General features: G+C 44.5%; 1 protein-coding gene across 1 annotated transcript in view; it reads left to right on the forward strand.

Moving 5' to 3' along the window:
• RAB10 (RAB10, member RAS oncogene family) overlaps nucleotides 1-14,884 on the forward strand; it is a 49,818-nt gene continuing 34,934 nt past the window's right edge. Inside the window, exon 1 of the mRNA XM_040597895.1 lies at nucleotides 1-513. Within this exon, the coding sequence (XP_040453829.1) occupies nucleotides 387-513 (127 nt within the window). The 5' untranslated portion in view covers nucleotides 1-386. The remainder of the gene's footprint in view (nucleotides 514-14,884) is intronic.

Below are 14,884 nucleotides of genomic sequence, written 5' to 3' on the forward strand. Positions count from 1 at the left end.
CCGCAGGCCTGCGCGGTTACCGAGCGGCGCGCGCAGCCTCGGCAGCGCCTGTGAGGAGCCGCCGCCGTCCGGGGCAGCCGCGCCGGGGGGATCCGCGCCGAGCCGAGCCGGGGGGTTATGAGCCCGGGCGCCGCCACCTCCCCGTGAGGAGCAGCGGGCCCGTGGCGGCGCGGGGAGCGGGCGAGGCGCTGGGGCCGCCCCGCGACAGGAAGCCATTTTGTGGGCCCCCTCCTCCTCCTCGCTCGTCGCCGCCGCCCTCGCTCGCGGCGCGGCCGGTGCTGCCGGCAGGGGTGGGCGGGCGGAGCCGCGGCGGGGGCGCCCGGTGAAGGAGGGCGGGGGGGCGAGCAGGGGGCCGGAGCGGGCGGCGGCGGCCGCCGCGCCTCCCCATGGCGAAGAAAACCTACGACCTGCTCTTCAAGCTGCTTCTCATCGGGGACTCGGGGGTCGGCAAGACCTGCGTGCTCTTCCGCTTCTCCGACGATGCCTTCAACACCACCTTCATCTCCACCATCGGTCAGTGCGTCCCCCGGGGGTCCGCCGCCCCCCCGGGCACCTCCCTCAGGCGGAACCCCCGCCCCGTGCCCGCCCCGGTGGGCTCTCGCAGCCCTGCCCTGGGCCGCTGCTTCGCAGCTCTTGGTCGTGCTTCTCCCTCTTGTGCCAAAACCCGTGTCCCAGGGTCCAGGGCCACCCCCGGCCCCCCCTTCCCCTCCCTGCGTCCCGGAGCCGGCCGCCCCGGTCACACCCGCCGCCGGCTTGGCCTCTGCTGCAGGGAGGAACGATTCGATGTTTCTCCGCAGTTGAGCGCAGCAGTTTTCTCGGCTCTCGGTGACCCTGAGCGACCCCCTCTTTTCCTCCCGTGTGGTTGCCTTGGCAGCTTGCCCCCCCCTCCCTCCCTCCGCCAGCTAACGGCCGGAGCCCACCTGGCTCCTTCCATCACTGCCGCGGCCCCCCCCCCACCCCCGGCGTGCATGAGGGCGGTGGGGTTGCCATCCCTGCACGGTACCTTCCCGGCTATTGATGTGGCTTAGCAGAAATGATTACAGATTACACTTGTGGGTGGGGTCTGTTTTCTCACCCAACAAAGCTGTCCTTCCCTCGCTGCTGAGTGAGCCGCCGGGCTTCTTGGCAAAGCTGACTTTAGCCCTTCGTTGGTGTGCGGCTCCAGATTAAGGTAGTTTCTTTGACATCGTGAAGGAGAGCTGCGTATCTTCCTAGGCATTCCTCTTTACGTTTCATCTGTGCTGTGAGGCAGGCCTTGCACCTAACATCCTTTCTTCCTGGGTTCATCATGTTGTAGCGTTTGGCTTTTTGTTCTGAACACCGGTCTTGCTTTGCAGGTGAAGAGTTCAGATCAGCAGCTTCTAACCATCTTGGTGACTGACTGGCAATTTAAGAAGATTCATGCCTCTGCTCTTTCTTGCAGTACCCACTGGTGCAACATGCAGATACCTACATCTGGAAAAATGAAAAACTTGGGGGGTGTTTGATTGGCATCTGGCTTTTTGTGCTTGATACAAATCCCTTAAATGATTGGCTGTACAGCTGTTTGCTGAGGGTAGGAGAACATAGTTTTGGTGTAAATCTTGTTGCTAGGTTTAAGTACACTCCTTTGTACTTCCTCGTTGGTGTTGAAACGTCACCCTAGAAAAGATGCGCTTGAGCAAGCCTTGGGTAATTTAAAGTGAAAGAAGATATATTTGGGACAATTAAGTGTCAAGACATGGTTGTTGCCTAAAAGCATTTAGGGCCTTAGCTTGGGGTTTTGCTGAATTGTTTGGGGGCATGTGAGTGACGGTTGCTTAATCTTGATTCTTAGAGTTGCATACCTTGACTATGGAAGGCTGTATTTATTTTGCTGCCGTGGCCATAGTGTAATTCTGTGCTGCTTGGCAAATTCTTACCCAGATCACATGGCGTTTGTTGCTTTCTGTGTTTGCTGGGAACATTTATTTCAATTCTCAAAGTTAAAAATAGTCAGCGTCTTAGTTAAGAAGTCAGCAGATGCATGGTGGCTCCAGAGAACTTGTGCTCTTAGTGATGAGCGATTTTTAGTAATTAGTAATTTAGTAATTACTGTTAGTTCTTGGTCTAATTGTAGTTTTGAGCATTCAAGCAGAGTATCATCAGGTTTGGTAGCAAGTGTGCACGTGCAGGGTTTGGAAGTGTTACTGGACAGTCAGACCAATTTAGACCAGTAGGTATTTATTTCTGGAGTACTTAAACCGTAGTGCATGTACACCTGAAGGCAAACAAGTTTTGTTTCCTAAATTCTGAACTAAATATTTAGTTACATGGTGGAATTCAGCAGATTTTTGGGTACAAATAGGTTTTCTGTGTGGTGCTGAATTCCAGGTGCTTAACTGCCCAAAGATGTCTTAAATAATGTATTGTTTCCGTTGTTCTTTTGTAAGTAGCGGGGTAATGAGGAAACCTGGTGGGAAAGTGTCCCGTGCAAAGTAGTGTCAGTTGAAAGGGAGACTGCATTAGCATGTAGCCCATCCATGAATGAAAAATCTTGAACTGGGTTAAAATACCTGTCCATTTAGTTGTTCTCCGCATTATTACAACAAAGCGATTGAGTAATCATTTTGAAAATACGTTATCTCAAACTATCACCATTAAATACAGATTTTAGACTTTCTTAGGTTTTCCTCTGCTGCAGCAGTGATGGCAGCAATGGCAATCCAGGAACATAACATGGAGCCTGGAAAGGTGCTTTGCTTGGTGGTACCTGCTGCGATAAGTCCTGCCACAGTAGCTGTGCAACTTGGGCTGCTTTTGCAGCTGTAAGTGGGGAGTTTCAGGAAAAAACTCAGGTGGAGTCTGACATGTAGCAACAAGGAAATACTATTTCCAAAGCACTTGTGTACGCAATAGGTGACGCGGAAGGTGACAGGCTTATTGACTGAATTGCTCCTTATATTTAAAAAAACCCAAACAACAAACTTGGTAGCTTGTTAGCTCTGATTCGTGGCTCTGTGTTTACACTGAGCTCCACCAAAGACCTGAGATAGCCAAGGAAGTGAAACTTGGCGCAGTATTGGTGGCTGTAAGCAGGGACTGGCTGAGTCTTTCTAGTCTTCATAGGAAAAGACAGGTCTCAAAGAATATTGAAACTAGCCTGCGTATATATAAGGACAAGTGTGTGTGGTGGGCAGTGTTTTAATTCTATAAAACCCAAGGGTTGTCTGCATATGTAAGTGAAGATACAATAATAATGCATTTCTACTTTGTGTTAGTAACTTATATTTACTTACTCTCATTTTTACACATTTATAGTATATATATATCTTCCATATATATATATGGAAGATGGGATATAATTTACTATACCTGTAATTTAGTATACTCTTTAAACATTTGACTTTGAATCATTTCAATCTAATATTTCCTGCTAAAACAGCAGTTAATCTTTTGGATGTGATGAGGTGCATGTGTGAATGATTTCATTACCCTGTCTAGATGTACTATAAATAATCCAGATGGCTCTTCTGCAAGAATCCCTAAGTCATCGTAACCTCCCTGGGGAGAGCAGGGGCCTTGTCCTCAAATGCTGTGCTGCTGTTTTCAGGTAGAAAGGGAATAAGTTAGAGAAGACTTAGTCTGTCACAAACCATTTTTAATTTTAATAACTCTTCAGTAATCCTCTGGTGCAAAAATCATTTTTGTTATCTTTTTTGAGAAATTGTGGTGACTTTTCAGTTGCGTTCTACAAGATGCTCTACAGTTGAGTCAGGTCTGGTGGTGGTAGCTGTTCCTCTAGACAGTGATGTTCCTTAGGAGCGTGGTGCTCCTAAGCACAGAATACTGGCGACTTCTCTTAATGGGCTGCTGCCTGGTCTCCCCTCTCCCAAACGCTGCTAATTTTAGTACTTTCTCTGCTGCCACTTGTGCTACCAGTAGATTTTCTTTATTTTTAATGTTAAAAATGTTAGTACAAGTAACTTCCGGTCAATGTATACTTAAGATCTTCATTTTCTTTAGTAATTTTTTTTTTTACTGGCGTTCAATGTGTCAAGTTGATGACAGTTTGAAGTGAAGCATTGAAAAATGATCTGTCAGAGCTCAGCAGGCACACTTTGTGAAGCTGTTCAGGGTCAGCAGGTAAAGCCCTGCCCTTTGCTGCCTGGACATAAGCAGGTGGAGGGGTCTCTTCCTGCAAGGCTGTCTGTCTAAAAATGTGAATGTCAAAACTGAACTCGAGCATGTAATTGCTATTGTTTGACTAAGTGAAATGCAAATTAAGATGAGTCACAAAAAATGTTTTCCCATGAAATCTGACTACCTCTAGTAATGCACTCAAGAGAACAAAGGGTATGTAATCATTGTGAGATTCCCTCTAAATGCTACTGATATAGCTAAAGCATTCATGGATCTTAACCCGTACTGAAGATGCAGTTTTGTTCTGCTTTTCTGGACTTTACTTACACTGATTGCAACTCTACAAATCTGAAGAGAGGGAGAAAAAGCAGTGTGATGTTTGAGGTTTGATCACCCCTTATTTTATTCTGAACACATACAAGTTCTTGATGGCAAAGCTGTGCTGGGAGTGTGCAAGTCTCTATTGTTTTAAATGCGAAGGTTTGTGACAATATTGTTTTTTCTCGTTTGTTTATTTGGCCTTTATTAGAAGTGATTTTGAGTTGCTAAGCACTGACTGTGGAATCATTGCGTATTGCTAAATTTAAGCAGTGATGTTTTCTAAAATCTGTCCTCAGATATCAAAAATAGTAAATACAAGTTTATTCTTATAATCTTGGAAGGATTTATTTGCCCATGATTGTGATATATTAAATATTGGGAAGGAAGGAGTCCGAGGTGGAGAATGGGGAAGAACCTTGCAGATCGTGGCAAAACAAGCTAGGTGCAGATTGTTTTGTATTGTGAAAATGCTCTTTATGGTGCTTGCGGTGAAGTTTGAATAACAAGTAGTTTCTGGGGTCCAAAGAAAGAGTATTACTACAGCAGCTGAAAGTACTGGCTTACTTTTCCTTTTTTGTCTCATCTGTAGCTTGTAGGAGCTGCAAACAATTTTGAGTTTTGTTTATATTGTCCCCAGGCTGTGGGTACAGTCCGTATTTGACTCCTGGCGTGGAGCAGGTGAATTAGGAAAACAAAAAACCCAACCAGCAAACCACCCCCAACAAACACCCCACACCCAACTCCTGTTCAGTCATTTTTATGACATGGGGTCCACAAATCATCACATATCAAGAGATGCAAAAATAATTTCTACAGACAGGTAACTGAGCTGTAAAACTTGTTGTCACAGGAAGTTTTGTAGGGGAAAGTGTAAGCAGGTTCAGAATGAAAGTCGAAGATTGAAGTGACTCCGTCGGTGGCTGTTAGATGTGATGCTCTGGATGCAGTCTCGAGCTTGGGAAACCCCTCAGCTACTGGTTGCTGGAGGTTGAACATGTATTCTTTGGCCTGGAGAGAGTGGTTCTTCTCACTTCTGTCTGCTGGGATGCCCAGGAGAAGGGTTATAGAGTGGATTGGACTTATGAGATATGGGATGATTGGGGGGGGTTTGGGGTTTTCTTTTTGTTTTACTGGTTTTCTTTTTTTTTTTTTTTTAATCTAGGGCCACAGATAATGAGCAGCAGTTTTGCTGCATGCCTCGCAGGGCTGTGTGTGGATGGCTGTACAGTGAAAAGCTGAGAAAGGGAGCTGTCTGGAAACTTTTTTTAACATAGCTATTTTTTCAGCTGAGCTGGATCAGTTCCCTGATCTGGCTTCTCATGTTACCATGTAAATCTGTACTGGCAGAGGGCATAGGGCATCTGGGGACATGGAAACACCAGAGTAGGTGGTACTTCTACTGAGAGGTTACTTGTGAAAATTCACTTTAGAGTTGCTATTCCGTGCTAACCAAGTGCTTGGCAGCAGTGCTAGTGTTCCCTCCTCCCTCCTGCACCGAGTATGAAACAAACCCTAACCTGGGCTTGCTCCTCTCCCAGTGCTGCTTCTGTCTCTGCCTCGGGGCAAAAGACAGTTGGTAGAAGGTGAGAAAGCTGCTGAACCCCAGTCCTCAGGCACATACCTGTGCGGTGGCAGTGCAGGACACATAGCTCTGCTGCTCCTTTTTCTGTTTGTCCTTGCACTGACGTGCTATTTATGTTCAACTGAAACTAATAGGCAGCTGTTACATAAATGTGCTAAGTATGATCAGAAGATGTGGAGACAAATGGAAGAGAGTGTGCGGAGGTTGGCTGCTCCAATTAAGCCAGCACGGTGTCCAGGAGGAGACTGAGCTGTCACTTCAGCAGTAAGTGGCAAAGATAAAGAGTGGATGAAGTCGTTAACAGTTTCTAGGATAAGGTGTGTTTTGGATTTGGAGCACAGGCCTGTAGCTTCTTCTGACAGGCTGCCCGTATACTCAGTGGTCTGATCTTGAATTTTACAAAAGCACATAAAATGCCTGTTGATGTTGGTAGAAAACTTGTGGAGGAGCCTCTATGCAGAGATACAGCCTTCATGTTTTTTTTGAAGTGACTATTTTTAGTGCCTTGTCGAGTGATAAGCACAACTGGGGGGTGCAGAGAAGCGATTTCCTCTTGACTTCCTGATTTACCTCTTTCAAAAGAAAATCTGTTACTCCCCTCTCTTTATCCTGAGAAAACAATCTTTTCTACCCTTAAAGTTAATACTGATACTTAATTAGAGAATTGGTTGAGAGTCTATTGATAAATACTTCTTCAGGGGACAGAAAAGAAGAATAATCCTAACATTAGGGGCTTTTTTAGGTTGTGCTAAGCAGATGTTGCTGCCTCCAGTCCAGTGATGCTGCATCATGTGTGGGGTATCGTCTTGGCAGGCCATACTCGCTGTACCTGCTCCTGGCAGCCCTCGGGAGCAGGGTGTGGGTTGCTTCCACCATTCAGGTGGCAACAGCTTGCTCTTGTACTTTTCCTTTCTGGAGCTGTGGAAAGGCTGCGTGTTCCTGCTTGTTAGCAGTGCGGTGGAGGAAGAGCCAGAGAATCTCGGGAAGGAGAGCGGCTGGGAGCAGGCTGCTCCTGCCAGGAAACTTCATCCTGCCTGGGGTTGAGAAATGCCCAGGAAAAGCATTGGATGGGAGCAGGCTGCAGGTATTCTCCTGGCAGCAGCAGCCGGTGCCTGCTTTGCTATGTCACCTTCTGATGACACAATATGTGGAGAAAGGTTTCAGCTGGTGTTGATTTTTTGTAACCCTTGAGAGGGGGTAAGGTACTTCAGAAAGGCTTTGTGAAAAACAGGCTTGTCGAATTCCCGGTGCTGTGGGAATTCCCTGTCTGGCCCTGGGGAAACAGGAAAGACATAAGAGCTACTGCTGCAAGGAGTCTTGAATGTTGAGTGTTACGGTAAAACTTAACTGTGTGGGTTTTTCTTTTCTGCGTGGGTTTAACTAGAAGTCTTGCGTGGGTTTTAACTAAAGTCTCTGCATATTTTTGTTCTTTTCTGTAGCTAAAACAACTCGAGGCTTTCTTTCCCACTGGGATTTTGGCTGTTTTATACTGCGTGGCCTGGAGAAATACCAGGGTTGTCTCTTGCATTTCCAAAATCTGACTCAGCACTCCCTGAGAGAGGCCTGCTTGCTTGGTTGCCATTAAGTATGGAATACCTACACTGCTGTCTATACCTGTACAGCTTTTTCCTCAAGGATGCTTTTCAGACTGGTGTTCTTCCATATTTCAACTAATGATTAACTCTTACAGATACCAGATACGCTGAAGCAGTTGTCTGACTGAGAGGAATGCTGGAAACGGTCTCTTCCTGATAATGTGGGTCTGGTGTGGCATGCTGCTTTACGTATTGGGAGTTCCTTTAGTACCACAGTCTGACAGGGCTGTGACCAACATTGTCTTCAGTGGGAGGCCGTCTTGGCCCAAGATCTGAGCTTCAGAACCCTTAAAAGACATGCTTACAGAGATGGGTAGTGCTGTGATAACTTCAGGTGTTTACCCATTTTAAGCCAGGGTATGGTACCGCTTCCTTGGCTGTCCTTTGATTTATGAGGTTATCAGAAGGTTTGTTGAAGATGCTCTTGTTGAGTTATCTCATCAGTGGCTCACATCTGAGATCAAACTCCCGTGTCTGTTCTGTGGCAGCATTCACTGAACTGTATGCACCTGGTCCCAAATAAAAAGTTATTCTGCCCTCTGAGATTATGTCTTAACTTGGTGTTACCAGCCTTTTAGTCTTCTAGAGTAAAGGTAATTTTACATTTTACTTCAGGTGTTCAGGTACTAACTTCAGGCATCTGGACATAGGAATTAACCTCTTGATGTCTGATGTATTTGTGTGCCAAGTGTCAGCTCTCCTTCCCTTCTAACTGTAGGCATGTTACTTGCTCTTCCTCACCGCCAAATCTCACTGGCAGCTTACTCGCCTGTAGGTAGCTAACTTGATTGCACTTTTTAAACTGTTCAACTATTGCAGATCTACAGTAAACGTCTGAATGCAGATAATTAAAAAAAAGTTGAAAATCTTGGTAGCAGTATCTAGATATTAACAGTTCCTTAGGTAGCAATCTTAATTTCACACTTTCAAAGGCTTGCTGCAGTCTGTGTCTTATCCTCTTCCCTCCCTTTTCTGAAATGGGATTCCTCTAGCATAACTCGCTTGTTAAAAGCTGAACTGTCAGTGTGGGTTAGCTGCCTAGGCCTCTTCTGTAATTGGGGTGAGGGAAAATAAGAAACCCGTCCATCCGAACATGGCTGTACATATGCACGCCTTTCACTTTAGAGGAAGCTTAGGTGTGTAACTTAAATATAGCTGTCTAATTGTTTATTAAATGAATCCCACCAATGCTTCTGTTTCATTAAGCATTACTGTGAAATGCTTTCATCTCAGTGTAACTTTTTGATCTTGCCAGTAAACAACAAATTTATTTATTTTAGCTATGCAGGTTTCTGGTACAAAGGAAGATAACAGCTAGTTCTTTGGGTTTTGTATTTCATGTTAGTTTGTCTGGGATAGCATGGACCAGAAATGAGAGTTCTCTGCAAAATCTGGTGCTCTGGAAAGTCTGGTGCTTCTCCTGTCTACTTCAGTGAGCAGGACTGGTGAACAGAAATGCTGGTGGCTTGCATGGAAGGGGGCTCAGAAACTCCACCTGTGACAGTATTAGACCGTTAGTGTCTGCTGAGACATTGTGGCCATGTGCCAAGGCATGTGTCCCGGTGTGCTTGAGGCCTTGACCAAGAAGCAGGAGGTCTTGGTCAGAGAACCAGCCAGAGAACCAGGAGGATGCGGCTGCCTGGGTTCGGGTCATGGGCGTTCACTGCAGTGCTGCTGCCTGAGGCTGCTGCTGAGGACAAGAAGCTGCGGACACAAGGCACAACAGGGAAAACTCGACCTGGGTGTTTGGGGAAAAAATTGTGATGAAGGCGGTGTGCAACCGGAACAGATACAGAGAAATGATGGGATTGCTGTCTTTGGGGTAATAAACATATTTCTAGAAGAGACCTCAGGCAGTCTGAACTAGCACTGTTGGTCCTGGGTGCCAGGACAGGACCTGGGTTAAAGGTCTGAATTCCCAGTGTGTGTTAGAGCTGGCTGCTGGGTCTGACTGAAAGCATTACAGTCTGGAGAGATTCCTGCTGGAAGTAGCCTTTTGATCAGAGTATTAGATCTGAAGGTGGCTTTACAAAGCCAACAGCTTTGTGAAGAGCTTCTAACAAAGTAGTTTCTTAAGAGGTAGAAGAAAAAACTGATAGAGGTGGCATGTCATGGCTTGCTCAGGGCAAGTTTGGATGTTGCTCATCTAGCTTTTGCAGGAGCTTCAGCACTGCTGCCAAACTCTGAGCAGGCATCTCTTTGGTCAGAGCTGCTGTCACCGTTGTGGTTTCTAACCTTGTAATTTGCGGTGCTGCTGGTCCAGCTATGGGTAAAACTCTTCTTCAGCCCCAGCTCTGTATAAACCTTGATGTAATTTTCTGACATAGTCCTTTTCAACAGCGTAGTCACATGCTTTGTTGCAGGATAGATGTGGGGTGCAGGTCCTTTGCTGAGGTGGGATAGCTGACTGTGTGACCACTTTGGGCTCCCTTCAGTGCAAAGGGAAACAAGTTTATTCCATAAGAATTGAAACTGTGAGTCTCCGTGGTTGCTTTGCCAAGTGAGCATAAATTCTCATCATCTTGAGGTGCAAGAGAGCTGGCAAGGTGCTGCTAGCTTGAGGCTTTTGTCTTCTTGCAGATGAGGTGTAGCTAACCTTGCTGCAGCGTACAGCAAACTACAAAGAATCCAAACAAGTCTTACACTCTCCAGTGCTGCCTTGGGAGAAGCCAGTGTTTTGGGGTAGCAATAACTTTTGGGTTTAGGTGTGTTGTATGACGTTCTTTCATTTTTTTTCGGTTTCACAAGTATGTAATTCCTGGCTCTTTTCTCAGTATGTAATTTCTCAGGCTCTTTCTATGAGTTCAATTTGAGTGTCGCAGTATCAGTATTACCTGAGAAAGGTGATAAAACTTACTGATAAATGTGATGCTTCTGGGCAATATTGTAGCATAGGCGTGCTTTTTTGCCCCCCCCCCCCCTTTTTTTTTTTTTACTTGAAGCTTTTTTCCCTGCTCATTCGCATGACAACACTACCATTCATCATCTTGCTTGCTGGGGAACTTAGAGGTTGAGTAGAAACATCTGGTGTGACAATACTTGACCTCCTCCAAGAGCAGGGAGTTGGAGGAGCTTTGATGGTCACACTGTGCCCTACAGCTCAGGGTGTGGAGATTCTTACAGATTCCTAGAACTTGGTGTAAACCAAAGATAAGTACCTGCTGCCATGCTTTGACTCTGAAGTCCCTGTGTTTCTTGATGCTGAAGGGTTAATAAATTCAAGCTTCTTCTGAAACTTAGGTATTGGAGTGTAAGTTGATATTCAGTAACTGAAAGCATCTTAAATCATAGGCAAGTCTTCAGTTAAATACATACTGAATTGTGCTAATGCAGTGCAAGCAATGGAGCTTCAAAGTTGAATATGCTGTATTTAATACTAGACAATGCCATTCTTTGGAGTCTGTGTAGGAAATAATAGGTGTGTCCTTAACCAGCAATTTAGTATTGAAAATTTGACAAAGGGCTGGGTCACAGCTTATTTCAACCCTCTTGTAAATGGGAATGATGCTCAGATAGCATTTTAAGACTGCAGTGCCTGGTGCTTTAGTAGTGTGAGTATGTATCCAACGCCAACAACGACCAAAGTTGCTGCTGTAGTGTAGCCTAGGTAACTTGACTTAGGGTACTTTAAGGGTAGTATTTTCTGTGTGTCATTTCCAGCAATAAGTCACTTACAAGCACATGTGTTCTTTTCAGTGAGTTGAAAAAAGGCAGCTGGTAGACTGTTTCACCAGAGAAAACATTTAAAAGTTAAGTGCAGTAAGTACTTGGTGGCCCTCATAAAGCCATAATGACTTTGGAAAACTTCAGTTGTACTATGAGGTGTATAAAGCATTACAAGCTTTCATTTCTCAAATACTGGTAGTGATGACATCATGTAAACAAACCGCTAAGTCTCTGGAAACGATGGGAGAATCTCTCCATTTTGTTGTTAGAAATTTGAAATCCTGATGCAGTACCTGTGGCAGTGTTTCAGTGTATTTAGTGTCTTTCATCTGCTGGCATGGCTGAAACTACTAAAATATAGGTCAGTGGGTTCAGCTGAAGAGTATATGGTCCAGCAAGTTGCCTGGTCTGAAAATACAAGTGATGGTCTTTCCTTCCTTTCTTCGCCAGTAAGGAGTTATAATTACTGAAACAAGAAGTAACTGTTCTGAGTTTCTGCACTGCAGGGGGTCATAGTTGCGGAAGCTGGGAATGGAGAGAGCTTCTGGGCTCTTCTTGAGCTTCTTCTAACTATTTATAACGGATTGAATGGCTGAATCTTTTTAATGGCCTCTAAGACAGTACCTGCCTCTTCAGTAAAGATAATGCTTTTCTGGAATGAATCTACTTGTCTTGTCTGTCTGCTGAGTATAAATTAGCCAGGGTAAGTGTTAACTTGAATTTTTTTTAATGTAATTTGAGGACAAATTTTGTTTCATAAATAGAAGCAGTTTTTGTGAAAGCAGATTCATGTACTGTATATATTTTCTAGCTAACAAATACAGTGTAAGTAGGCTAAGATGTGCATGAAAACTGATTTAATTGGCTGTAATTGAACTTGAACAAACTTAGTGCATATCCTTGGTGGTTTAGAGTAGAATTCCAATTAGCTGTGAATTTGTTCGTGAACTGTCTGTAGGCTTTCTGGAGTCCAGACCTTTCCCCACCATGATTTTTTTAGGTATGGGACCTAAAGGGCTTCGCTGACAGAAGAGTTCGCAGGGACATACGCCTGCTTTGTGTGATGCCCTGTCTGAAAATATGTGCTGGTAAAGGTGGCTGGCAGAGTTCTGGTGCCTGGGCTAGAAGTTTGAGTATATTAGAAAGTGAAAGATGTAATGGCAGAGAATTAAATCGGCCCTCAGACCTGGAATTAACTGACACTAAGCAGGGATTATTGCTGCATGGGAACAATTCTGAAGTACTGCTTCTTGCTAGAGCTTCATTTCCTGCCCCTCCCCCCACCCCATCCCCCTTTACTACCTTATGAATAAAAACCTTACTGTCTCTTCTGTCTCTTGGTATGCATAAAACATCACTAAAATAGTTCCTTTGTTCATTTTCTTTTATTTTGTTTGTGGGAGCCTTGTGCAAGGTTTAGCGGCTGGAGTAACAAAATGATTAAGTTTCTTTTTCTGGGAAAAGTAACTGCTTGTGTTGAAACTGTACGTGATCTCATAGACCTAAGTGGCTGTGTAGGTGGTGTCAACAGGAAGCTTTAGTTTTCTTTCTGAGCAGAGATATTTTTTTTTATAGAGACATAAATTTGAACTGTACTTTCAAATGACTTCTGAAACTCCTTTACTGGAAGGAATATGGTTAAGTGAAGAGAGATCCTTTGGGACCTTCATGGGTTGAGCTGCTTGCTTTCTGTGGCCACCTCTGATCTTTCTGCACAGCAGGCTGTATTGAGGACTGCCGAACCCCAAGTTATGGGCTGTATATAGTTAGACTTCACTAAACAAAAGTTGCATTAATGCTTGTAAATGAGATGAAGGCAATTGGGGAGGAGAGAAGGCTTCATAACCAGTTCTGGCCTGAGAGATGGCTTCTGTCCCTGTTGTACGTGATGGGTTATTCACACCAAAGTGACATTCTTTGAACCTTCGCCATTGTCTGGAATTTCAGTTCCAGTCTGCTTGGTGTGAATGTTAGGTAGACTCACTGCACCCAGAATTCATGGCAGCTGTTCTTAGAATGTATCTACTGAATTGATGCTTAAGCTAAATGTGCCGAATACTTAACCCCTGGAAATGGCTGTCACTTGATGACCAGAATCTAGTGCCTGCCTCCATTTTATTGGGAAATGGTCCTTGCCCTGGTTATCAGGGCCTGGGCAAAGTTCAGGAGATACGGAGAGTGATAGTGCTTAAGTCAAAACCATGAGATTAGAACCATACCAGGATGACTTCAGCACACTGGCTGAAGTGTTCTGCTCCTGGGAACTTCCCTTGCCTTAAGCTGACTAACTGCTGGATGTGGCCTTATTGTGCTGTTCAGTGTTTCATACCTGGGAGGGTTCATGGGCATGGCTGATGCAGTTAGAGCTTCCCAGGAGTCCCCTACCCTGTTGCTTTGCCAGAGGTAGAAAAACCATGTTGTTCCTTCGTATTGCCTCAGCTGTCTCCCTCAATTTAAATTACCAGTGGTGTTTGTTCATCACCCAAAATTGTGGATTGAATTGTGGAGACCTAAATGCATGTGCTGTCGTCACTCCCTTTGAACATGGAGGAGGAGGATGACGTGACTCCTCTCAAGGAAAGGTTACTAGAAACCAGGTTATTTGAGCTCTTGTGGATTATCTTTATTTTGTTAAGACACCTTTCCCTACAGACCTCCGGTCAGGCACCTCTAATTAATGTTTTTAAGCTCCTATATCTTAGTTCCTCCCTTGGAGGAGTTATCTTCACTTTCCAGGAAATTTTGTACTAATCTTTGCAAATAAACTTAATTACTACCTTTTTGTTTGCAGGTCAGTATTTAAAGGTGTGCAGTAGATGAAGTAAGGGAGCTAGAACCTGAGATATATGTGGAATTCTTGTAAGTCACTGCTGTGTCATTGTTGAATGAGGCAGTGCCATTTTTTAAAATACTTTCAGAGTGGGTCCATGTGATGGGACCTCAGCTATGTGTGCTGAATGGTACTTTCTCACCTTCTATTTATTTGGATTTGCTGTTTTAATTCCAAGTATGGGGATGAACAGCACTTTACATTGTAATCAATCTGTTAAACATCTGAACAATGCCACTTAAGGAAAAGCAGCTTCGTGGAATTCTTGATATATTGATACTCTTTGCTTCCTTGCAGCCTTGTGGGTGCTGAGACCTAAATGTGTGGGCATAATCTGTATTTAAAGACAAAAAAATCTTACTGTTGGTGTTCCAGCTAATTTAAAAATTTACATCTGCAAGTATCCAGTGCATAATAGCAAGGTAATGGACCTCACTCTATTGGAGGGGAGTAAAGTGGAAAAAAAAGAGATCTCAGGATTTGTTTCTGAATATTATTGTTTTTTTAAAAAATATAGGTGACAGTAGTAGAGAGGTGGAAGGTCACAGTTGCTGTGTAGGTGCAGCAACCTGGTGTATGGAGAACAGACTACTCGTAATGCTTTTGTCTCCTTGATTATATTATTTTTTTTAATACTTTCTTTCAGTAGTGCCTCCAAGTGCTTTTAAAAAATTTCTGGTAGCAATATTGACTTCTGTAATGATGTACTCTAGAATAAACGCATAGGTGTTAACTTGTGATTTTATTACAGATCTCTGAAGAATGATTGTTGAAGAAGTTTTGAGTGAG

The sequence above is a fragment of the Falco naumanni genome, chromosome 6 (genome assembly GCF_017639655.2).
Source record: "Falco naumanni isolate bFalNau1 chromosome 6, bFalNau1.pat, whole genome shotgun sequence".
Classification (NCBI taxonomy): domain Eukaryota; kingdom Metazoa; phylum Chordata; class Aves; order Falconiformes; family Falconidae; genus Falco; species Falco naumanni.